This window comes from Furipterus horrens, unplaced genomic scaffold, assembly GCF_987537825.1.
Source record: "Furipterus horrens unplaced genomic scaffold, mFurHor1.1.pri manual_scaffold_1, whole genome shotgun sequence".
Classification (NCBI taxonomy): Eukaryota; Metazoa; Chordata; class Mammalia; order Chiroptera; family Furipteridae; genus Furipterus; species Furipterus horrens.
The window spans coordinates 216,993,794-217,019,088 of record NW_028327171.1 but is presented as its reverse complement, the minus strand read 5'-3'; the positions used below and the strand labels follow the sequence as shown (position 1 = coordinate 217,019,088).

The following is a 25,295-nucleotide window of genomic DNA, read 5'->3' as shown; positions in this document are numbered from 1 at the left end:
CCACACTTGGCTCTACCCTTCCTGACACTCGTGAGGTAGGAAGGCTGTGTCCTGTCCTTGGAGCACCAAAAGTGGACACGCTTATCTGTTCATTTATTCACTCAGCCACCTGAACAATGTATGCGAGCACCCGTCCCGGGCCAGGTGCTGGGGGTGCTCTGCAGCTTGTGGGTACGTAACGCGGTTACATGAAGCCCACTGGCGGCAGTTTAGGGAGGTGGCAGAAAGCAGAAAAGCGAAGTCTGAGATGGGACAGAAGGCGAACCGGAGAGACGCGCGCTTCTCTTCCATCGGCGGGTGCGGGGCGGTCAGCAGTGCTCACAGCACATGGGGATGGTCTGTGGGGACGACTCTCCAGTGGGAGACTGCGCCCCGCGGCAGCTGGGGAAAGGGGGTGGCCCTGCCGTGCCCTGCCAGTCCCCGGGCATGTTGTCGCCCTGCTCAGGCAGATACACACGGCCCTTTGTCAGGGCACACACCCCGGGACGTGCCCACCAGCCACGGCTTGTTTCGAGCCGTGTTAGCTGCAGACCACCGCGTGGGGTTCCCCGAGGCCTCCGAGTGTGCAAGGCCGCCGGGCAGGCCTCCCCAGCGCTTGTCAGGTGTAGCAAGGGGCCCCGTTTCGTCCCCACTCGGCTGGGCGAAGAGCCCTCCGCCCCGCTCAGCCCGCTTCTCCGGAACATCCCCGGAAAGCCCCTCTTCCCCGCTCCCCGCACCTGCCGGAGGGATGCGGGATGCAAGCCGCACGCCGAGGCGGGGGATGCCTCCTGTCCCGCCCGCCTCTTAGCCGGTTTCAGTCCTGACGCGCGAGGCCGCTCTATCCGGCCGGGGTGCCGCCATCGCCACCACGAACGGGCCAGGAACAGAGACCCGAGCCCCGCCCCCGCCCCCCGTGCGGGGCAGGACGCCGGCGAAAGGCCCCACGGAGCGGTCCCGGACACCAGCGCTCACTGCAGCTGCCCCTGGGCTCAGACACTTCCGGACCGGCCTTCGCACAACGGACGCCACGGCAGCGGGGCTGCGCGAAGGGGCGCGCGGAGGAACCGGGCAGCCGCGAGGTCCGGCCCGCCGCCCCAGAGTCCTGCGCGCGGGAGACGCCGGGGGTGAGGGGGCGGGGCGGGGCGGGGCGCGCGCGCAGGACTCTGGGGCGGCGGCCCACACGCCGCGTGCCGATTGGTGGTGTTCCTGGCCCGCCTTCGGGTGATTGACACGGCCCAGGCCGCCGCCGCCCCGCCGCAGCCGGCTGTGGAGGCCGCCGCCGCTCCGGGCTGCGCGTCTGCCGCCTCAGCCGCCGCCGCCGCCGCCCAGCCTCCGCCCATGGACCTGTTCGGGGACCTGCCGGAGCCCGAGCGCTCGCCGCGCCCGGCTGCGGGTAAGCGAGTGGTCGCCCTGCCGGCGAGGGCAAGGGGGCGGGCGGGCCAGCGGGCTGGCGGCGGCCTGGAGGCCCGAGGCGGCGGGCGGAGCGGGAGAGCGAGCGCGCCGTGCTCCGGGCCGGCCCAGCGCGCGTCCAGGGAGCTCCGGAGCCTCCGCCATGTTCGCTGCGTAGCAGAAAGGGCTCGCTCGGGGCGCGGGCCGGGGTCGGCGCCGGCCGCCGCGGCCTTTGTGTGCGCCCCCGGCCCCGCCTCAGCTCCGGGCCCGTCACCCGCGGGGTCCGCGCGGGGTCCGCCGCCGTTGCACGTGGCGCGGCGTCCGGGACTCCGCCCGCGTCTGAGCCGCTTGGCCTCGCGCGGCGGCGACCCGCGCGTGCGTGGACCGGCTCAGGGCTCCGCGCTGCCTTGTTTTGCGCCCGGAGGCGGCGGGGGTCACCAGCGTCGCCCTCTGCGCCCCTCGGCGCTCCGGCCGGTGGGAGTTTCCCGCGTCCGCCGGTCCCGGGAAGGCCCGCTCGGCCCCGCGTCGGGGGGAGCCCCGTGGGCCCGGCGGAGACAGGCCCCGGGGTCGCCGCGGCGGGGCCCGTCCGCGCTCCCACGCTCGTTTCCGCCCCGCAGTCGGTGGCCGCAAACCTGGGTCCCTCGGGAGGCAAACGCAGGTCCCCGGCCGCCCCCCGCTGCTCGCGAAAGCCCGGCGTCGCGGGAGCTCCGTCCTCCGTGCACGGGGTGGGGCCGGGAAGGGCCGACGTCGGGGACCCCGGGGGCGCTGCCGAGGCCTGTGCCCGGCGCGGGTGGGGACGGAGGCGGGGCTGGGACGCGGCCTCGGGGACGGGCCCCGCTGCCCGTCTGCTGGGCCGGCGTCTGCGGACCGGGCGCTGCCCCGTCCCCGCCGTGCGGGAGACCGCGGCGTCGGCGGGCCAGGGTGCATCCCAGTGCGTCGGGGCCGCCGAGGGTCGCCGACGTGCCCGTGAGCTCAGTTGCGGCCGACTCTCGCGACTTCTTACCCGAAATCGGTCCGGGTCTGCGCCGGGGAGGGCGGCGCCCTTGGGTGGCACCGCACCGGACAGCCCTCCGCGGTTCCAGCGGCCGGGCGGTGTCGCGCTGCTGTCAGGTGTGCGCACGGGGACGAGCCGCCCGCAAGCCCAGGGCCCGTCTGCGGCCGTGCGCGTGGCTGCGTGGCCCTTACAGGACCGTGGCCCCCGTTCCCCGGGTGGCGCTTTACACCCTGGTGGGGAGCCTGTGGCCACGTTCGGGGCGTCGCCATGCCGGCCGGGTGTCCCAGCCCCGTGCCCGGGAGGCTGCCTCCCTCCAGGAGCGGCGCCGACACCGTCGCAGCCACAGGCCCTCTTGGCCGAGAGAATTCTTAAAAACCTAGGGGGGGTGTGTGTGTGCGGGGGCGGGGGCTGCGAGGGAGAGAGATTGTAGTGAGTGGCGGAATTGGGGCCCAGAGTGCTGTTGACAGGCGGGTAAAACCGACGAGGGGAGGTTTAACGAGTTGAGAAAGCGATTCGAGCGCAAACGGAGTTGATCCCACAGTCTGCGAGGATAAGCGCCGTACTCTGCTCTAGAAAGCCGATGGCGCTCACCGGTAAATGCAAAGTGGAGGAAGCGAGCAGGAGACAAGGTTGGCACCGTGGCGTGGCTGGAAGGGCGCGGGGTGCAGGCCTCCCGCGTGTGAGCGGGCCACACACTCCTGCGCCCGTGCGGGACGCGAGACCCAGGCAGGTCCCCGTCCCGACGCGTCCTCATCGGCCGCCCGTGGCCTCCGCGAGGTCGGCGTGGGCGCTGCGGCCGGGGCAGCTCCTGAAGTGGGAGAGGCACCCTCAGCTGGGTGGTGGCAGCGCTGAGTGTCCGGTGGCAGGGACGCCGCCCTGCTTGGTTACTTCAAGCTGCTTGTTCAGTTCTTTGGTTTTGTTTTAAACGTCCTCTCTGATGTTGCAAGTTCCAAGCCTCCTGCGTTTTCACGGTTTGCAGGAAACTAGCAGGAACACATGACAGGCACACCTCCGAGCAGTTTCGGGTCCACACCAAGGCAGGGAAGCGTCGCAGTGAAGCGAGCAGGCGGTCTTTTCGCAGGTGGAGGGGCTTGCCTTCGGGTGTAAAGAAGGTAACACACCTCTGAGGTGCAGTGAAGGGCAGAGTAAAGCAAGGTGTCAGGGTATGTTAAGAATTGTGTAGGAAGGGGAGAAGCCAAACAACTTACATGTATGACCTACAGACATAAACTAAGGTGAAGGGGGGTATTGGGACAGCTGTAACAACAATCAAGAAAATATACTTAAAAACTAAACTAAACGTTAAGATATTAGAAAACTTAGACTATCTATCGTAAAACTTCAGGGTTAAGGAAGAAAAAACTTGAGCCGTGAAAAATAAAAATAAACTATATAAAGATAAATCTCTGCAGGGCAAAATACCACAAAGGCCAAAGAGAAAATAACTGTAGTCCATATTACTAAGGGTTACTATCTAATAAGTGAAAGGCTCATACAAGTTAATAAGGAAAGGACAGATAACCCGTTGGAGAAATGGTCAAAGGCCGCACCCTGACAGGTCCTAGAGGAAGAAATGCGAATAACCCGCCACCAGAACCCGGCGTTCAGCGGCTGAGGTCACTGACGTGCCACTTTGTCCGACTCCTGGGTTCCAGCATTGGCAGCAGCGGGGGTGTCGTAAGTGGACGCTCTCTTGGAGTGTGCGAGGAGGGGACGTTCCCACGGCTGGTTGGGAGCCGCTTTTGGCACCTGTCAAATTGAAGCTGCTCGTACCCGCATCCGCAGTCCAGCAGCGTGAGGACCTCTGTCCAGGGTTCTTCACTGTGGCGTTGTCTGTCCTGTAAAAGGCCAGCATCAGTCTGCGTGCCCCTCAGCCAGGGACTTGGACAGGCGATGGCCCTGCTGTCCCTGGAAGAGTGCGGCCCCGCTGTGCTTGCCTGGCACGTGCCCTCAGGGCTTAGGTGAACAGCGACACCTAATGCCGCACACAGTATGCTTCTCCGTGCTCTTCCTGGCTCTCAGAGAGGGGGCGGAGGGGGGACACCGACTGGCTCCTCCTGTACGCGTCCTGGCCGGGAGTCGCACCCGCAGTCACGGGACGCCACTCCTCCCAGCTGAGCCACACTGGCCCGGGCTGTCCAGGATGCCTGTCATGTCCTCCTGGTGCTGCTTCTGGATGCTTCCCGGAGTCTTCCTGTCGCTTGTGAGAACAGGGGAAGGGTCTGCAACTGCTTCGTTTGTGAAGGGTAATCCTGGCGACTGAGGATGTATTATTATACCTGACCAGATAGACATTTCTTACTTGCATTAGGGGTACGAAGCAGAGGACTTACTTATTGTTAAGTCAGGAATTTATCGGGTATTTAAGGGACTTCTGACCTAAAGGCTCCTGAAGGACTTTCCTCCCTTGGAGTTTATACGTTTTAATTAAAATTTCTGTTTTTAAAAGAGTAGAGTTGGTGACCCGCAGGTGGCCTGTTTCTCGGGGAGCGCGTTTCTGTGCCCGGACCTGAGCGGCAGGCGTGGCGCAGCCCTGCTCAGGCACGTGCGGGCCCCGCGGCCCTGTGTCCCCAGGCGCCGGTTCCTGTGCTGGCCGGCTTACCCGGAAGTCTGGGGGGCTGGGGAGTAAGGAGTTGTGGTCGGACTTTCTGCGGAAAGGGGTAACGGAGTATAAAACCGTTAAGGCAAGGGTGCGGTTGTGTCAGTGCTCAGCTTCGGATACAGGGTTTGTCTGGCCCTCTCCTGAGTGTATCCGAGGGTCTGAAACCCCTCGTTTCCCTGTGCACGTGTGTTGACTCGGGCACTGTCCTGGGGATGCGAGGTAAGACGTGGGGTCCCGCGGCCTCTCCGCCCGTGCTCGTTTGTTTGAGTGTCCCCTTGGTGCTTAGCTCAGCACGGTATTGAAATGGGCTTTTTTAAGACCCGGAGGTCTTTGGAGTGTCCCTCTGCTGCAGAAGTTCTGTCCTTGGGCACCAGATTATTTCCTGCTCTAGAATCAGTTCTTCCCAGGATTCACTTCTATAAAAAAGACTTTTAAATGTTGGTTGCTTTCAATAATGAAATTATCAAGAAAAATATTGTGGTTTTTTTTTTTTCTTTAAAATACTCAGTGGCCCTTAAATGCCTGTTGGGTCCCCTCCACTGCCTTTGTGTCCACCGTCACTATTGGGAACAAGTGTCCGGATTAAACAGCGGTGAATAAAATACTTTTAAAGATAAATGTTGGCCCACGAAAGGAGAAACGTTGACTTTAAAGGCGAACTTCCCCCGAAGCCCGCCCCTGGGAAGAGCCGTCCCGGCCGGGGCGGCGCGGGCTGAGCTGCTGTTCGTGTCCTAGGGAAGGAAGCCCAGAGGGGACCCCTGCTCTTCGACGACCTCCCTCCGGCCGGCAGCGCTGACTCAGGTACAGTCTTCAGGCTCTCCCAGGTGTGTGTCAACGTGTCGTCCTGGGATGTGGTTGTCTCAACCTTTCTCCCTTTCCCCCGTTTTCAACACACAGATGTTTTAGGTGTGGCACTGTCTTAAGTTTTGAATCCGTGGCGTCAGGTAAGGCAGAAAATCCGCTAGCCGCCGGCTCCGAGGCGCGGTGTGCAGCGCTGAGCACTCCTGGTTCACTTGGCGCTGCTGCCGAGACGAATGTAACTCTCTAGGGCAGGCTTTTGTTTCCCTCCGGTGGTCGGACTCGGCCGTAGGTGCGAGGCGACCCTCGCCGTGGCGGGAGTGGCCGCTGGGCTGCCACCGCGTCCGAGTGCATCTCAGTGGCCTGCACAGGTGTCCTGGTGGGATGGATCTGACCGCTGCACCTCACCCGCGCTGGCGGGCTCACCGAGTGCCCTGCTGTGTTTCAGGACCAGGGGGACCCTTGCTTTTTGACGACCTCCCACCAGCCAGCAGTGGCGACTCAGGTAAGTGGGGGGGCAGCACCCTGTGTGCCAGTGGGGATGGAACATGCTTCACTCTACGTACAGTTTGCGTAGCAGCCCTGACGGGGTTTCGAGGACATTAGTTATTGCCCAGCAAGCGGTTTATCAGGACAACACAGCCACCGTCGTGTGGAAGCAGGAACGATGAGCGACTTAGACGCCACAGTGGGTGTGGTGGTGTCTTCCCCTCTGGGTTCTGCCTTTTGCAACCGACTAAGATTTAAGAGTTTAGTAATTTACTTTTGACTTTGTCATTAATTTTTTTTTTAAAGATTTTGGTTATTTTTAGAGAGAGAGGTAGGAGGGAGAAAGGAAGAGAAAGATCCATGTGCGGTGCCTCTCGTGCGCCCCCACCCGGAGACCCAGCCCACAGCCCCGGCCTCTTCCCTGACTGGGAATCGAACCTATGACCGTTTGGTTCACAAGCAGTCAGGCACTCCACCACTGAGCCACACCAGCCAGGCTGTTATTAACATTAAAAATTTTTTTTTCAGTATCTATTGTTTTGGTCTGCCTTGTTATGTTCCTGTCCCAAATGTATCCAGCCAAAGTGTCTGAGTGTATCAGATACACTTTAAATATTTCCAATATCTCTGAGCCTGTAAATACTGATAAACAGGTTTTCTGGTTTGTATCATTGATATTAAAATTTTGATTTAAGAAAACGAAGTCTGGAAGACAGAGGCGTAGGTAGACACACTACAACTCCCTTCACAACTGAGAAGGAACACAACTACGTCAAAACTAAAAACCAGAAGTTCCAGAAAATCGAACTGCATGGAAGTCCAACAAACAAAGATATAACGAAGAAAAACTCATCCAGACAGGTAGGAGGGGTGGAGAGGACATGGTGTGGTGGTGGCAGCGGCAGGCCAGCGGAAAGCAGTTACACATTTTAAAAAGTTAGGAGGACACCTGGGGAACGCTCCCAGCACCAGACCAGGCCGCACAGCTCACAGTCCCAGCACCGGGGAGAATCAAGCCTCATTGCTTCTGACTGTGCAGACCAGTGGGGGTTGGGGCGGAGGCAGAAACTGCTGGTCTCTCAGCAGAGTCCGCTTGTTCAAAGGACCCCCATGGTCCTAGAACGTCCACAGACCCACCCACTCTGGGAAAGAAGGCCAGGGCAGCAGCTAAAGAGGCACCAGTTTCATACGGAAGTGGGAGAGGTGCCTGGAAAATGGGGGAGTGCTAAGAAGGCAGCATTCTTCCCTCTTAAGACCCCTCCCCCACACACAGTGCCATGTTAAAACCGGTTGCCCTGTACTGAAGAATCCCTAAGGCTCCGCCCCTTACAATATAACAGGTGTGACAGCTCTACCTAAGACACAGAGGCAAACAAACACAGGAGCCTGTCAAGATGAAGAGAGAGAAGTATGGCTCAAAAGAGGGAATGGATCAAAGTTCCAGTGGGAGAACTAAGCGATGAGGAAATAGACAATCTAACAGATGCAGAGTTCAAAACATTGGTGATAAAGATGCTCACAGGCTTGACAGATAGGCTTGAGTACAGCAAACGCATAAGGGAAGAAGTGAAGGCTATGCTAAATGAAACAAAGGAAAATCCACACAAAATCAATGGTGAAGGGAAGGAAACCGGGGTTCAAATCAATGATTTAGATCATAAAAAAGAAAAAAACAATCAACCAGTGCAGAATGAGGAAACAAGAATTGGAAAAAATGAGGAGAGGCTTAGGAACCTCTGGGACAACTTTAAACATGCCAACATCCGAATCATGAGGGTGTCAGGAAGAGAAGAGGAAAAGTAAGAAATTGAAAATTTATGTGAAAAAATAATGAAAGAAAACTTCCCTAATTCGGCAAAGAAAATAGACATACAAGTCCAAGAAGCAGAGTCCCAAACAAGCTAGACTCAAAGAGGACCACACCAAGACAAATTATCATTAAAATGCTAAAGCTTAAAGATAACAAGAGAATCTCAAAAGCAGCAAGAGAAAAGCAGAGTTACCTGCAAAGGGGTGCCTATAAGACTGTCAGCTGATTTCTCGAAAGAAACTTTGCAGGCAAGAAGGGACTGGCAAGAAGTATTAAATGTGATGAAAAGGAAGGACCTACAACGAAGATTACTCTGTCCAGCAAGGCTATCATTTAGATGGAAGGGCAGATGAAGTGCTTCCCAAACAAGGTAAAGCTGAAGGAGTTCATCATCACCAAGCCATTATTATATGAAATGTTAAAGGGATTTACTTAAGAAAAAGAAGATCAAAACTGAATATTAAAATGACAATATACAACTATCAACAACTGAATCTAAAAAATAAAAACAAAATCCAACTAAGCAAACCAGAACAGGAGCAGAATCATAGGTATGGGGACCATTTGCAGGGTTATCAGCTGGGAGGAGGGAGGGGGAGAAATGGGGAAATGGTGCAGGGATTAAGAATCATAATTGGTTGGTACAAAATAGACAGGGGGACGTTAAGAATAACATAGGAAAGGGTGAAGCCAAAGAACTTATATGCACGACCCATGGACATGAAGTAAGGGAGGTGTAGCTGCTGGAGGGAAGTGGGGTACTGGGCAGAGAGGAACAAAGGGAAAAAATTGGGACAGCTGTAACAGCATAATCAATAAAATATACTTAAAAAAAAACAAAAAGAGAAAATGAAGCCTGGACCTGACTGGTGTAGCCTGGTTGGGCGTTATTCCTCGGAGTGAAAGGCCACTGGTTTGATTCCCAGCCAGGACACAGGTCCTTGGTTGGGGGCGTGCGAGAGGCAAACGATCTGTTCCTCTCACATCAACATTTCTCTCCCTCTCTTTCTGCCTCCCTTCCCCTCTCTCTAATAATAAATAAATACAATCTTAAAAAAAAAATAGAAGAAGTCTGAATGACACTGGTTAGTGACTGGGACAGACCCTGTGCAGGAATCATCTTGGAATTCAAGACCTGGGTGAATTACTTTTCAGTCAGTTCGTATGTTCTCAAAACTGTGTATTGATTTCCTTTTATCAAGCCTGTTAACATCAGCTCTACCTGTTCTGTGAATGTTCACCCTCCTCCGTCCCAGTTGAGTAGCAGGTTCCTCTGTTCCTTTCGGCCGTCCCAGTGAGGAGCTGGTTCTCCTCTCACTGAGAACCTTGTGCGGCACTGCCCTGGGGAGGGCGGCGGTGGGGGGCCGGCTGTCCTTTTCCACGCGGTGTGGAAACCTTCCATGTGTCAGGACACGCGCTTCTCAGGCCTCCTTTATAGCACCAGTCCATCACCATGACGTCACTGGGATTGGTCTGAAACATGTGGATTCAGTTAGCAGAGGTTCCGTAGTCAGAGTTCCTGTATTACAGCCATCTTCCATAGCTGTACGGAAGGCCCAGAGCACGCTCACCCAGTTTAGCCTAACACTTCCCAGTTAAGTCAGCACCTCTAGTGAAGTGTTGTGTGCAAATAGGGCTCTTCACAGAGTTAATAAAACCAAGGCGGTTTCAACACAGCTCTGACTTAGTCATCCATAGGGCAGAAGACACGCGACTGGTGACAGCCTAGAAGATTTCAGCATCACGATTAACAATTTGGATTTTTTTGTGCTGTGGAATCCAATTTGCGTCCAGTATTTTGGGTTTCTTGAAAAGACATACTTAGACCAGAACCATTTGCAAAAATTGACCACATCCTAGGATAAAGTAAATCCCCTCAAGGTAGCCCACGTTCCCTGACTGCAGTGTGTTTCGACCGGACATCAATGACGAAGCTTTAAAATGTTCTCTGCTCTGCAGTTTAAAAGCAAGGGAGGTTCTAATACCTGCTGGGAAGAACACAGCAGTGAGCGGCAGGGGCTGAGGGAGCCTCTGGGGAGAGTGCTGGAACCCCAGGACACTTTCTCAGTTCATGTGCCCCGCTCCATCGGGCCTGGGGGTGTGTGCTCTGTCACACTGTCGTGGGACGCACAGGAAGAGGCAGTTACTTGAGAAGGACAGATTATAAAATGCAGGGACACCGTCTTCCCTTTCCTTCGCGCAGAGGAGTTGAGTCAGTAGTCGTGAGCTTTCACCCTTGGGCCCTTGGGCTGTGACAGCAGCTGCCATTGGTTGGACGCCTGGCGGACCAAGCGCTGGGAGACATGCTTCACATCCTTGTTCCCGTGTTTCCAAGCTCAGAGGCTTGCGTCTAGGGCGCACCTCTGGGAGAGGCAGGGCTGGGGGTGAAGCTGGGCCTCTCCGTGGGTGCGCACGGGCTGCAGGTGCTCTCAGCTCTGGCGCGGACAGTTTCGTCCTCTGCCCCTGGGGCGGCCTCAGCAGCCCGCCTTTGCCTTTCGATATTCGTGCTGTTCCAACAGCCTGACTGTTAACCCATTTTAAGCCTTTTGGGGTACTTGGTACTTTTTGAGCTTGTTCAGGACATGTCACTTTGCAGATTTTGGAAACGTCCGTGTTGGTAAACCAGGGCCTGCGGCTGTAGAGCCCCACGTGTGCGCCTGAGCCCCGGGGTGCGGCAGGCCCTGCGGCGTGGGCGTGGGCTGCCCTGCGGGCGCCCATCTCTGCGGCTGGGGCGGGCCTGGCGTGCGGGGACCTGTGAGGCTGCAGCTGCTCCTGTCGGGCTTTTGTTCACTTGCAGGTTCTCCCGACACCTCGCTGTCGCAGACGGTAAAGAAGGAGGGGAAAGGAGCAAAGAGAAAACCCTCTGAAGAAGAGGAGAATGGCAGTGAAGAGCTTGTGGAAAAGAAAGTTTGTAAAGGTTTTCAGACAGTTTGAAAACAAACGTACTAGACTTCATAATTTAGAGCGACCCCGAGCGAAGCCAAGCTCAGCTCTCTGACGATACTGCTTCCTCTGTGTGTCTGTATTTGAGAAGCGGGTAGGGCTCCCCTTTGCCAGCTGACCCCTGGAGCTTCCTCTTGCTCTCTCTCTCTCCCCACTTCCACGGCCGTCTCCGAGCCTGACCCTCCCTTCGTTCCGGGGCCCAGAGCCAACGGGAGTCCTCGCTGAGCCCCGCAGGCCCCCGCCTTCTCCTGGAGCCCCGTCTTTGTCCCCAGCCTGAGGATCAGGGCTTTGAGCCCGTGGCCGGGGAAAGCCACTGGAGTTTGTAGTCAGCCTTGTAGCGTGTCGTAGCGGGGCAGACGTGGGGGTGCCCGGGGAGGAGGAGTGGCTGCGGGCCCTGCCGCTGCCCGGACAGTTGTCTGCGCACCGCAGGGCGCCCGCGGGGGTGCTGGGTGGGGGACCTCCGGCCACTCGGGCTCTCCGCCCACACCCAGCCGGGGGTAGCCTGTTGTTGGCTGCCCGCAGGGCCTCTGGGAGAAGCTCCGCTTAGTCTCTCTGACCGGGAGCTCTCCGTCCTTGTTTGGTGGTGGGCAAGGGCGCCCCGCCTCCGGCCTCCGGCCCTGGGCTCCGGGCCGGCGCGCCGTCTGCTGCCTGGCCCGCTGCCTGGCCTGCCAGGGCCCCAGGCGGACGCCCTGAGCAGGGAGCGGGCTTGTCTGCCCCTCGAGAGGGAAACGCCAGCGCCTGCCGCTCTGCTCCGGGGCCACGGTCTGCAGGCCCCGTTTTGTAGTGGCTCTCTGTTCTCTCCTCAGCCTCGTCGGCTATCTTCGGCCTGAAGGGCTACGTGGCCGAGCGGAAGGGCGAGCGGGAGGAGATGCAGGACGCCCACGTCATCCTGAACGACATCACCGAGGAGTGCCGGCCGCCGTCTTCGCTCATGTGAGTGCCCGGCCGGGCCCTGGCCCGGTTAGATGCCCCCCCCCACATGTCACTGGCTCTGGGGAGGGAGGCCCAGGGTGCTGCCAGACAGCCCTCCTGACAGTCGTGTGGCTCTGGGCGCCATCACGCTGACGTCGGGGCGTCCTGTGAGGGGGTTCCACCGCCCATCGGGGCCTCTGGAGGTGGGTGGTGCTCCTCCCCAGCCCTGGGGTGTCCTTGCTCCGGGGCCCCACAGCCGCAGCCCCGCAGGGAGGGCTGACCCTGGTGGGCTAGTGCGCTGGGAGGGCCGCTCCTGGCAGGGGCAGCAGGCGGGGAGCCAACAGACGGCCCCGTCGGGTAAGGCCTGAGCTGTGGGGGGAGAGCAGCCCTCAGCAGGACAGGGCGCTGGCCGCTAACACGCGTGCCGTTGCCCTGACCTGCTGGCGCGGTGGGTGCCACACAAAGAGAAGGGTCAGTGGTTCGAGTCCCGCCCAGGGCACGGGCTGCGGTGCCAAGGTTGGTCCCCAGCCGGCGGGTGTGTGAGTCTCCCTCTCTCCCTCCTCTCTCTAAAACCAAGCAAATCCAATCTTTAAAAAACTCATGTCTATGTAAATGGTAATTACATATATCTCTACGACACAGTTGTGCATTAACTGACGCCAGTGGGCGGTTATCACACCGTGGCTTTTGTCCCGTAGGCAGGGCCTAGTGGCAGGAGGTGACGCCCCTGCCGGGGGCCCCGGGGCCTTCACAGGGACTGTGCAGCTGTGCTCGCTGCTCCCCAGGGCCGGGCCGTGCTCTGGGGTTGCTTCTACGCCCGGAGAGGGGCTTGAGGGGAGCCCCAGGGGGCAGAGCCTTTGGGGGCGGTTAACTGGGGACCCCACGCCCCGTCAGCAGAAGCCGTGCTGCCAGGTAGCAGCTGTGAGCTCCGTGCCTGGGGAAGCTCAGTTTCCCCACAGCTCGTGGCGTCCGGGACGGCACAGAAACTGCAGGGAGAGTGTCACTTCTCACAGCCGTCTTGGTTCTTTGCCTGAAACAGCCTGTTACTTAATGCGCTTTATCCCACATACATGGGAGTTCTCTGGCCAGCGCGAGGGAGGAATAGGAGTAAGTGTGGTGAGACGGGCTTTAAGAATGAGCTGTCTGTCCAGGTTAAGAACCTGAAACTACCCCAGGCCCTTACAGGTTTTTTTTAAAGATTTTATTTATTTTTAGGGAGGGGGGAAGGGAGGGAGAAAGAAAGAGAGGGAGAGAAACATGGATGTGACAGAGAAACATGATCTGTTGCCTCTTGCGCCCGCCCTGACGGGGGACCTGACCCGCAACTCAGGCACGTGCTCTGACCGGGAACCACACCGGCGACCTTCGCTTTACAGAGTGACGCCCAACCGACTGGGTCACACCAGTCAGGGCCTTACAGGTATTTTTGACTGTCCTAGATTAGTAATTGCTTATCTGTGTGTTAGTGTTTAAGTCTGGTTTAAATGGAAAAAAGTTTTGGCCTCGGCTGGTGCGGCTCAGTGGATTGAGCGCCGGCCTGCAGACTGAAAGGTCACCGGTTGGATTCCCTGTCAGGGCACGGGCCTGGGTTGCGGGCCGGGTCCCCAGTTGGGGGCGCGTGAGAGGCAACTAATCATTGTATTTCACACATTGATCTTCCTCTCCCTCTCTTTCTCCCTCCTGCCCCCTCTCTCTAAAATAAGTAAGTAAAATCTCAAAAAGAAAAATAGTTTTGAGTTTTAATTGCGTCTCCAGTAAAAAATCAGAGTTAATATTAATAGACCTTGATTTTTGAAATAAGTGTGAACGCTTAATTTTAAAATGCCATAAAAGTCACTTACACGTTTGTCTCAGTTCACGTCACCACCTGTTCCCCACTCATGACAGTGACTGGCGTCTTGGCAGTGGGCTGTCCCCTGTTGTGTGGGCGCCTGCGGTGGAGGGGAGGCTGAGAAGCTTGGATGGGGGTGTCAGTGACTTGCCGTCTGTCCCCCCAGCACCCGGGTTTCCTACTTCGCCGTTTTTGATGGACATGGAGGAATTCGAGCCTCGAAATTTGCTGCACAGAATCTGCATCAGAACCTAATCAGGAAATTTCCTAAAGGTGAGACTGAGCTCAGTTCGTTCTTGCTCGTCCCCACGTTTGCTCTTGGTGGGACTCGGATGTGTCACTCTGGCTTTAGCAACGACACACTGATGGCAGTGAACGGGGCGGGGCGGAGGGGCCTCGAAGGCAAGCCGCCTCGTAGAGCTTGTGTCTGGGTGACAGGCGCCCCTCGGGGCTTGTGTGGGGACCAGCGGGGGTCTCGCCTGTGCACCTAGGAGCCCACTGCCACCAGAGCGAGGGACCCCGTCCTGAGGGTGAGGAAGTAGATTGTGCTTGGTCTTGGTTCAGACAGAGGGACAGTGGGTGGGGCTAACTCCCTCCTCCTGTTGTTCTGTCACAGGTGATGTAACCAGTGTGGAGAAGACCGTGAGGAGGTGCCTTCTGGACACTTTCAAGCACACGGATGAGGAGTTCCTCAAACAGGCTTCAAGCCAGTAAGTGTCACCACATGCAGGCACGTGAGGGAGTATGTGGGTTCTTCTCCTAAACGCTCTTCGCCTCTCCTGCTTCTGCTTCATGCCGACGTGCCCAGTCTGAAAAGTACGAGCACCAGTTACACTCTTGCAGCTGTTACTGGGTCCGAGCAGGTCAGGGAAGCCCTGCGGTTCTGAGTGTGGGACCCTCGCTCCCCTCTGGAGGTTGGTCTCAGAGTGCGTGCGAGCTGGTGGTGACTATTCTGGTGTCTTTTCCCCCAGGAAGCCAGCCTGGAAAGATGGGTCCACTGCCACGTGTGTTCTGGCTGTAGACAACATTCTCTATATTGCCAACCTTGGAGACAGTCGGGTATGTGGTCTGCAGCCCCCACTTAATGCCGGCGTGTTCTGCAGGGACTGTAGCAAGCACGTTGGCAAGATGAAGTGATGAGGGCTCAGCCGACCTCTTCTTGTGGGGGCGGGGTCGTGCAGGTGTAGTTCTGGGCGAGGGCGGGGTCTGGTGCAGGTGTAGTTCCGGGGGGCGGGGTCGTGCAGGTGTAGTTCTGGGTGAAGGCGGGGTCTGGTGCAGGTGTAGTTCTGGGGGGCGGGGTCGTGCAGGTGTAGTTCTGGGTGGGGGCGGGGTCTGGTTCAGGTGTAGTTCCGGGGGGCGGGGTCGTGCGGGTGTAGTTCTGGGTGGGAGCGGGGTCTGGTGTAGGTTCTGGGCGGGTGTGGGCCCTGGTGCACGTGTAGGTTCTGCATGGGCGGTGGCTGAGCTTGAGGCGGGGTCTGTGTGTCTGGGAAGATGCACACCGGTCTCAGACTGCACACGCATGCTTCCCTGTGTTGCCCGCAGTTCCTGTCTGTGTGTGCCCTGCCAGGGCGGCCGGCGCTGCAGGCTGGAACTGGGTTGGGGACAGTGACAAACCTCCTCACTTCGTTCCTCTGGCCTCAGAGCCCCGCCTCCCCAGGCCGTGGTGGCGTCCAAGTAACCGAGAAGCTGCCACTAGGGCAGTGCTGAGTGATGAGCAGACCGCGCAGGGCCGGGCGTTTCCCACTGGTGACCGCTGCGTCCCGTCACTGCTGTGGGAAACAGCCTGAGGCCGGAGGCTCTCCCTGGGCAAGGTGGCCTCAGCCTGGCTGCCCCCTCAGGGCCGCGTCCCGCTCAGTCGCCCTGCCCCTCCAGAGTCCCAGGGACAGTGTGGCTGCTCCACCCTGAAGCAGCCTCTTCAGGACTGGAGAGAGCTGCACCCCCACTTCCCACCCCCATAGCTTTTAGGGTGACGTGTTTATTTCCTGAAGAAAGAACCCCGGGAAGCCACCGCGGACGTCACGGATGTCAGTCCCTGTCCAGTGGAGTGGGGTTCACATTCTGGTGCTGCCGGGTGGGCTCTCCAGGACGTGGGTGTGGACCGAGTGACTCAGAAATAAGACAGCACGAGTGAAATAGAGCAGAAGGAAGGAGCTGGGAGTCAGATCCGAGCGCTAGCCCTGCGTGTGATGCCGGGCCCCGCTGCCCCCGGGAGCCCTCGGGTCACCCAGCAGCGCACCCGCTCTGTCCTCGGCCTCGCCTGGGGCGGGCTCCGGGCCTGGGGACGGGCCAGGGTGCCTCAGTGCTTGTTCAGTGCCCCCTCCCACCTCCCCACGGGAGTGCACCGTCCTTGAAAGGGCTTGCGCCAGCCACCTACCGTTCCCCAGCAGAGCTCCACCAGAGCGGCTGTGTCCCTGGTGGTGGTGCTGTGACACCGCTTGGTCCCTTGGTACTTGGGTGACCTGGTGGCTGTCAGCAAGAGGCTGACTCCGAGCTCCATCGCTGGCCTTAGTCTTCCCCTGCTGGCTCAGGACCCTGTCTCCCGGTCTCACTGCCGCTGGGCATCTGTCTTCCCAGGCGATCCTGTGTCGTTACAACGAGGAGAGCCAGAAGCACACAGCCCTGAGCCTCAGCAAGGAGCATAACCCGACGCAGTACGAGGAGCGGATGAGAATACAGAAGGCCGGGGGCAACGTCAGGTACCCGGGGCGCCGGGGGCTGCGGGGCCCTCTCAGGGAGCACAGGCCTGTCCGCAGTCCTCAGTGGGAGGCCGCGGTCTGAGGTCCCACCTGGGGAGGAGGTGAACGGGTGGTGCAGGATTCACTCAGTGCGAGTGGGAGCAAAGAATGTGTTCAGGAAACACGGAAGGGGAAGACACCTGCCCCGAGTCCAAGGCCGCCAGTAGCAGCGGCTCTCCGGTCTGAGGGACTTGCATGAGTGCTGTCGTTTGTCACGCCTGAATGCGCTGCAGCTGTCGGGGTGTGTCGGGCTGCCCGGCCACAGCGCCGTAGAGCCGAGGGACAGCCTCAGTGTCTGCGCTTCGGGAGGACCGCGCCCCCGGGCCAGGGCCTGATGCCTCTGACCGAAGCATTTCCTGGTTCATTTTCCAGTCTGACCATTAGGGTTGTCCTTGCTGTTGGAGGTGAGACAGGAGTGACAGCGCCAGGAGCCTGTGCCCCGTCCGTGGACGCCTGTGCTGCAGGCTGCCCGGCCAGCAGTGCCGGGAGTTCGCGGAGGCGGCAGCTCCCTGAGTCCGCCCCGCGGTGGTGCGGGGCCGGGAACGCGCACCCCTCGTGGTGGTGCGGCCGTGTGCGTGAGCCCCGGGGGACCGTGGGCAGTGTTTTCCACTGTGACCGAATGTGACCCCAGGATTAGCTTGGGGGCCCCTTACAACTTTATAATTCTGTTTCACCTGAACTCCTGGGAAATACTTGGCACTGATAGTCCTGTGGCAGAGTGGCCACCTCTGGTGGGTCCTACCTTTTTCCCAGCACCCCTTTTCTATGAGCGGCATACAGATGCCTTAGGGGGCTGTTGGCCAGTGTGCTCAGGGGGACCCCACGCTTCAGAGAAGAGAGCCGGGACTTTGCTCCTCAGCAGAAGGGCCAGCTGGAACCCCATCTCCTGTCTGAGGCCAGGCCCGGCAGGCGTTGTTGTTCCTCCCCCGTCCCACTTGGAGTATTGAGATTTTCAAACATTTTACATAACGAGAGCACAGTTCAGTACCTCCCAGCCGGCTCCAGTCATTAACATTTTGCCGTATTTGCTTTGTGTGCTAGGCTGTCTGGAAGTTTGTTGCAGACCTAACACCTAGGAGAAAAATGCCTTCGTTTCCATGGGGTCATCTGTAAGCCTGTCTGTATTCCCAGTGCCCCAGCTGTCCCCACAGTGTTTGAAACCGGGGTCCAGCTAGTGCTCGCGACCACCGTGGGCTCACCTCTCTGCACAGTGCGGTCCCCACTGTCCCCAGTTGGCCTGGGCAGTGGTCCAGCCACAGCTGGGGGGCCCAGCCTTCTGCGTTTGTCCCTTGTTGCTGCCACGTGTTGCCTGTAAACTGGAAGTTACAGGTCTGCAGCCTTTGGGTTCAGATGGAATGTCGTTAGCACTGTCTGAGGGGCTTCCTGCCCATGGCAGCCCTCCCTTCCGCAGCTGCACAAGGCCCAGCGCTGGGTGGGGCTGCTGGCGAGTCCCCAGGGGGAAAGGGGTCCGGCGTCCCTGTGGCCGACAGTGGCCTGGGGAGACGCGCTCTAGCACCTTGGAACGTGCTGTTTCCCCTCAGCCGGCCGCCTGCTGTGAGACCCTCAGTGGCCCTCGCCTGAGTCTGTTTCTCAGGGGTGACAGGTGACTGGGCCGCGGGGACTCCTGCCACAGGCAGAGCAGGAAGCACAGGGTGGCCGCTTCTCTTCCGCCGCCGGCCTGCCGAGTAAGGTAGCCAGCTGCACTTGTGGGAAGGGGTGCTTTCTTCGTTTATTTATTTTTTTTTTGAAATTGATGGGTTTATTTATTTATTTTTTATTTTTTAACAAGGTTATTTTATTTTATTTATCTGTTTTTAAAGAGAGGGGAAAGGAGAAAGAGTGGGAGAGAAACATCACTGTGCGGTTGCCTCCTACGCGCCCCCAACGGGGGACCTGGTGTGCAGCCTGGTCATGCGCCCTGACTGGGAATTGAACCAGCGACACTTGGTTCGCAGGCCGGAAATTGATGGATTTTTAGAGAGAGAAAGAAACATCGATTTGTTATTCCATTTCTGTACGTATTTATGCCCTGACTGGGGATCCAGCCCATGGCCTTGGCGGACCGGGACAGCGCTCTGAGCCACGGAGCTCCGTGTTTTCTCTTTCACCCTCTCTCTCTCCCTCCTTCCATGCTCTGTGAGTCACTGCGCATGTGCGTTTAGGTTTCCTTGCGCTGGTTCTAGCCACAGGCTAAATAACAGTGTACTTATGTGCAGAAATGGCTTTAAATTCGTAGTATCAGTGTCACTACTACTGCAGTTCGAGTCCTCCTAGTTCTCTTGTCCTGGGCTCTCGTTCCAAGGGACGTGCATGGAACGACGGCTGTCACTGGGCTTGGGTCACCGCCTCGCTGTCATTGTGAGCAGCTTCCGTTTTAGACTCAGGGCTTCCCCCTTTACTGGAAGTCCTTCCCGTGATGACGTTGGGCCTGTGCACTTCTGGTGGGAATGCAAAATGGTGCGGCCATGGTGGGAAAGAGCAGGAAGGCTCCTCCAAAGTTAAAAATAGAAGCACCGTGTGACCGGCAAGTCCACCTGGGGGTGTGCACCAGAAGAATCGCAGGCAGGGATTCAGACGGATCTGCGCACAGCCACTCACAGCCACGTTATCATGGACCGCAGCTGAATGGTGAAGCAGCCCGAGTGCCCACGGGCAGGGGACACGTGGGCCTTCCACACCATGGACACGAGTGAGCCTGGAAAGGGAGGGACTTATGTCCCTGGCTGCAGCATGGCTGAGCCTTGAGGACAAGCTGCTGAGTGAAGTGAGCCAGACCCAGCACTGTGGTCTCCTGTGCACAAGGCTCGTGGGTGGCCAGGATTATCAGGGACAGAAAGTGGAAGGGGAGTAGGGGAAGGAGGGGTGCGGAGTGTTCGCGTTCCGTTTCGGAGGTTCAGTCTGGGGAGAGGGCGGGTTCTCGAGACGATGGTGGTGATGGCTGCACTTAGAGCCGCTCACCTGAGCACTTAACAATACTCAACAGTTGGTTTTACTTGATACACATTTCACCACAGTCTGAAAAGTAAAAGCCCCCATTCCCGTGGTTCAGTACAAAGGCGTATTTAGAGATTCTGTGCTTTCGTGCCTGTCCCCGCCCCCGTACTTCCTGATTCTCTCCAGTGTTTCTTCCACACAAGTCAGCATGGCTGTGGACACTCTCATTTCCTCCCTTCTGTCCCCGAGGGCAGCGTGCTGTGCACAGCATGTGTCCCGCTGGCCCCGGTGCACTCCCACCGCGCAGCGTGCGTGCGGGGCTCTGAGGCCAGAAAGGAGCTGTTCTGGAGTCCACCTTCGGTCGCCGCCTTAGCGTCCGTCCTGGTGAGACCCTGGACTTCGCAGCTGCTGTCGGAGATGGTCCGGAGAGGGCTTGCTTTGCCGGTGGCCCGAGAGCAGCCATTCTGCCCGTGCCGGCGGCTGGAGGAGCTGAACCCAGTGCGGTGCCCAGCTGGCCCTGGCTGCCAGAGCGTCCATCCTGGCGCATCCCTCTCTCGTGAAGGAGGAACAGGGACAAAGTACCAGCAGAAATCATGAGACGGGGGTCTCCATCCATCGGCCTGCCCACCAGTGGGAAAAGGGTCTCCTGGCCGAGGAAGCAGGAAGCTGTGGCTGCCGGGCAGGCGGAAGGAGACCGGAACTGACGCAGCTCAGAGCAGTAGTGGCGAGCGCTCCATGGGTGGGGCGTAGGAGCCCCGCCCTCCTCGGCAGGGTGGTCTTGGGGGCGGGGAGCGGGGTCCTGTGGGACTTGCGGACCTTACGAAGGCAGCGTGCGGCCCCGCTTGCCGCTGGCACGGATGGGCGCCTGCGTCCGCTCGGCCTCCAGGCTGCTGCTGGGCGGGCAGGGGACCGGGCCAGGCGCCACTGCGTTGCTGGGAGAGGGGCAGCGTTTCCTGGGCCTGCGGTTCTGTCCGTGTGGCTTCCTCCTGTCGCTCCTGAGTGGGGCACATGTGAGGTTTCCGTGGTGGGTGCACCTTTGCCCAGTGAACATGCTAAGAGCGGCAGCTCCTGGGGTGTGGCGCCTGCGTGGAGCAATCCGTGCTTCCTTCCCAGAGCCGTGCGCTTCTGGGAGTTGCCATTGCGCTGGGTCTCCTCGAACAAGCTGTGCCTGTGACTTGGCAGAGGGGTGTCCACGCTGGGCCCCTGGCCGTGTGGCCACTGAAGAGGCACTTAGCCGGCTTCCATGGCACTCGTGCTTGGGGCCGCTTCCCGGGTGGCGCTCCTGAGGCTGAGAGGTGCCCCCCACCAGTCTTCGCCCCTGCTCCTGCGCCCCCTCTTGCCGTTCGTTCTGGTTATTGGACTGCGCAGCTTCTCACAGGTGCCAGCACAGGCCGGATGGCTCATCGCTCCGCTGTTTCCCTGGGAGGGTGACTGGGCACAGCCGGGCCAGGCCAGCACTCCCTGCTGCGTGCCCCCTCCGCACGGCGGCTCCAGGCCCCGCGTGGGTGTTCACCGAGCTCACTCGTCTCTTGTCCAGTGTGGGTCCTGCCCTGGCTTAACTCAGGAGGGGTGTGGGGCCTCAGGCCAAGGACTGCTGTTCCCCTGCTGATCGAACTCTGCTTTACAGCATGGAGCCCCCATCTTTGTACCCTTACCCCGAAAGAGAACAGGTGAAGGTGTAACGCTGTACTCAGCGGCACCAAGTGTATGAGTTAAACCCTACCCATGCCCGGTGCAAAGAAGAGGTGCTGTAGAATCTGGGAATGTTCAGTTTTGGAATTCCCCAAATCTAATTCGATTTAAATGAGAAGTAGCCCTCTCTTGCACCTGTTCTTCACCCTGGGTGCATGCTCAATCACCTGAGGAGCTTTAAGGTAACAGGGAAACAAAGCCAGGCCCCTGCCTAGTCCAGTGGGGTCCATTCCAGCTTTGGGCAAACCAGCAGGTCAGGCCAGCGAGGCCATGGAAGTGCAGCCGGAGGCGGGGCGCCAGGGCCGCAGGGGTGTTAAGGGGCCAGAGCGATGAAGGGCAGCAGTCTTCTGTGTATTTGCCGTCAGGAGAGGGCCGTGCTGCGTAATCATGTGAATCCTGCGGGCTGTGTCTCACTGCCCCGTTCTCTGCGTTCACAGTCAGACTGTAAGTACTGTGGGCCGTGGTCTGGCAGATGGAGTCTGAGTGTTTCTCCCTTGTTTTAGGGACGGGCGTGTCTTGGGCGTACTGGAGGTGTCCCGCTCCATTGGGGACGGGCAGTACAAGCGCTGCGGGGTCACTTCCGTGCCAGACATCAGACGCTGCCAGCTGACCCCTAATGACAGGTAAAGTGCGCGCCAGGGGCATGGCATGCACACGCGGCATTCTGTCCCCAGCTCTCCTGGCTTGGAAGGAGTTGCGTCTTGGGCACCGCTGGTCCCCAAGGTGCTCTCGTGGGCCCCACAGTCTGGTCGGCGACACACCTGTCCTGGGAGCATGGGCTGCTGGGGGGGCCTGGCGGGGGGTTGGGGGGGCCGCTTTTGGAGGAAGAAGGGCGTCTGGCCGGAAGCACCCAGCAAGGGCAGGAAAGCATGGCCAGGCAGCAGCCAGGGATGGAGCGGTGGGAGAGCAGTGGCAGGGGACTCTGGGGACAGAGGACCGGCCCCAGGTTCCGTGCTGAAGCGTTGGGATTTAGCTTCTGATTGGTGGAGGGTCATGGGGGGTTTGGAGGCAAAGCCAAGCTCGGTTGGGAAGGAAGCCGCCTTTCCGTTGTCCATTGCATCCTGAGCTGCCTGAAGACGTGGCTCGGGCCAGGCGGCAGGGAGGCCTCATCGTCGGGCACCGGGCAGGGGGACCTGGAGGCTGGCTCCTCAGGAATTGGCGCGGTGGCCCCGGCTCGGCTTGGGGCAGACGTGCGGCAGCAGCGTGGAGGAGACTCGGGAAGAGCTGAGAGCGCGGGTTCACGAGACTGAGTGCTGAGGGCGGCGAGAAAGCGGCTTACTCCAGGCTGCCGCCCTGGAGGTGAAGGGTGGGCCGAGCGCCGCCCCCAGCGCCGTCGGGGGAGGAGCCCGCTCAGAGCCTCGCCGCCAGCGCCCGCGGTTAAGGGGCCCGCTTCCGCCCCCGGCCTGCAGCCTCCCCTCCACGCCTGCCGCCAGCATCTGGCCGACCCCAGGGTCTCCGGCCGCGTTTCCACCGGCCTCGCCTGGTTTTCTGCGGGGCCCCCGACCATCCCTCGCTGTGCGCTGTGCTAGCTCCTTCCGCTCTGGGTCGTGGTCCTGTCCTGGCAGAGGCAGGAGCCCGCTGGGACTCGGGCCCCGCTGCCCCGCGCGCGCACCACGCGCTGGTGCCTGCTCGGTGAACGTGCGCCCAGTGAAAAGAGGAAAAGCGAGGCCCCGAGTGGCAGGGAGGGGAGAGGTGGTTGGAGCCACGGGGACATCTGCGGTGCTCGCACCGAGCCCCCGTTGTTAAGACGCTTGCCTTGGGAAGTCGGGGGCTCGGCGCTTTGGGAGGGGGAGAACCGTTTCCAGAGTGAAAGTGGGCGGAAGGCCGTGGGTGTGAACCACTCGCTTTGTGCCCTGGGGAAGTGGCCGCAGGCCGGCAGGGGTGGACCGTGTTTGTTTCCTGTCCTTAACGCGATGGTTCTACCCCGGGGCTCCCGTCCGAGTGTGTGAGAGGAGGGGCAGCGCCTAGTCCGCACTCACGTCGTTGGTGAGCAGGGCCAGCCCGTTCTCACAGCGGGTTAAGTAGCTTCAGCCCTCGTCCCGGACGTTCCCTCGGTTTGTAGAAACCCCCAGCCTGCGGGTAGCTGGGCCCGTGTGTGTCTTCCCTCTGCTACTGGCCCTTTACTCAGTTGGCTGTGAAAGCCCATTTCTGTGTCTCTCCCGTACTGCAGGTTCATTCTGCTGGCCTGTGACGGCCTCTTCAAGGTCTTCACCCCTGAAGAAGCTGTGAACTTCATCTTGTCCTGCCTTGAGGTGAGAGGTCGCACCAGGGCCCCGGCTGGCGTGGCTCAGTGGGGTGGGTGTCGTCCCACAAAATGGAAGGTCACCTGTTTGGTCCCAGGTCGGGCGTGTACAGAAGACAGCCAGTAGATGCTTCTCCCTCCTCTCCCCCCTTTCTCAACTAAATAAATAAACTGCACCAGGGAGGCAGCGCCGGCTGGGCGGGAGGTCTTAGGCACCTGTCCTGAGGCCCCGTGTCCCCACTGTTGGGCACCCGCGTGTGTTTTCAATGCCAGCTGTGCCCGGGAGACTTCCCAGTCTGTCCTGTGTGCCCTGGTGGAGACTGGGGAGCAGCTCTTCCTCGTGGGGACGCTGTCTCAGGGAAGGGCCGGGGGCCGGGCCCCCTGCTCAGCAGCGCCCTTTCCTGCCTGGTAGGATGAGAAGATCCAGAGCCGCGAAGGGAAGCCCGCCATGGACGCCCGCTACGAAGCAGCCTGCAACCGGCTGGCCAACAAGGCGGTGCAGCGGGGCTCGGCGGACAACGTCACCGTGATGCTGGTGCGGATCGGGCACTGAGGGCGCACGCGCGTGGCGGGGACTCCGCGGCCCGCGCACGCGTGCACGCACGTGCTGTGTGTCCGTGTATCCCTGCGGGGCTCCCATGGTTGTAAATAAAAGTTCCTCTTTTTTCTAGTCTCTTCCCTCACTGCATCTTGAGAAACTTGACCCTTCAGAGGCTGGTTGTGTTTGCTTTTGAATATACTCTGGGTCTCCTTGTTCAGGCCGGAGGGGGGCTGGCTCGTAATACCGACCCCACAGCCTGTTGGACGGTTTGTAGTTGTCGGGCCCTTCCTGGCACTGGCCCTTGTGCGGGCCTGGCTGGGCGGTGGCGTTGCAGAGGGGGCGTGGCGCGGCGCTGACCGGCTCACGCAGGTAGGGGTGACCCCAGGGCCAGGGGAGCACCCAGAAGGTCCCAGACGTGGAGCCCAACCCGGCTTAGCCAGGACGGCAGGTGGGGGATGAGCTCACTGCTCCAGAGCAGCGAGCCCTGACGAGCTCTTGAAGACACAGGGGCTCAGCTTCCTGTCAAGGCCCCTGGCGTCCCAGCTGCCCTGGGTCTCACGTCTGGGTGCCCTGGCTCGGCAGCCGAGCTGCTGTGGCGCGTGGTGGGCTCTGCTGGCTGAGGGCCTCGGGCCCTGTCAGACATTCAGAGGGAAAAGGCGCGATCAGCCCCCTCGGAAGGATGGAGAGTTCCGACACTTTCTGGCCCTTCTGTAGGAAACGGGCCGCCAGCAGAGCCGTGGGGATTCCTAGGAAGCAGCTCTGGGGCCTTTTTGTGTCAGCGCCTGCTGCGGGGTGGAGTGAGATTTTACAAACTTGCCAGTCGACAGCTGCCTTGTGACGTTCGCTGGCTCTGCCCAGCGCGCGCACGCTCTTATCGCCTGTCAGTTGGCTGGTGGACAGGTGTCCCTGCCGCAGGCCCTGGGGGACCGGCTGAGCGTGCCCTCCCCGGGGACTGTTCCGCGCCAGGGCCCGTGGCTGCCGGGACTGTGGGCCACGGAGGACCAGGCCTGAGCATATCAGTGTCGGGAACTAGACCCGTTTCTCCAGTAAACACGTTCCCGTGGCAAACCAGGTGCGCGGCGGTGACTCATGGGCCCCTGACAGCTGCAGGGCCACTGTCCCAGAGCTGGGCGAGGCTCGCCACTGTGGCTTCCCGGGCAGGACCCTACCCCCGCCTTCATGGGGGCCACCCCAAGAGAAGTCCCTGCTCGCCATCCCTGGTGAACACTAATGATTAAGATTCTGTATTTTAAGGTCTACACTTTATTTTTGTAACTTTATATAATCATATAACAATTCTTATACCACTTCATAGTTATATAAATATATTTCACCTGGCAACATCACACAATAAATACTTTAATAAATTGCTGTATAACACTTATGCTGAGAAAGTGACAGATC

The 25,295-nt window shown here is 59.6% G+C and overlaps 1 protein-coding gene across 1 annotated transcript; it reads left to right on the top strand.

Annotated features, from left to right (window-relative positions):
- Positions 1 to 1,230: 1,230 nt before the first annotated feature.
- Positions 1,231 to 24,020, top strand: ILKAP (ILK associated serine/threonine phosphatase). Its single transcript, XM_090285219.1, has 12 exons — positions 1,231 to 1,372; positions 5,700 to 5,765; positions 6,211 to 6,267; positions 10,859 to 10,978; positions 11,811 to 11,937; positions 13,914 to 14,020; positions 14,364 to 14,457; positions 14,719 to 14,806; positions 16,322 to 16,443; positions 21,612 to 21,731; positions 23,279 to 23,360; positions 23,763 to 24,020. Exons 1-12 carry the CDS (start codon positions 1,318 to 1,320, stop codon positions 23,901 to 23,903), a joined length of 1,179 nt encoding a protein of 392 aa, XP_090141345.1. The 5' UTR covers positions 1,231 to 1,317; the 3' UTR covers positions 23,904 to 24,020.
- Positions 24,021 to 25,295: the final 1,275 nt, after the last annotated feature.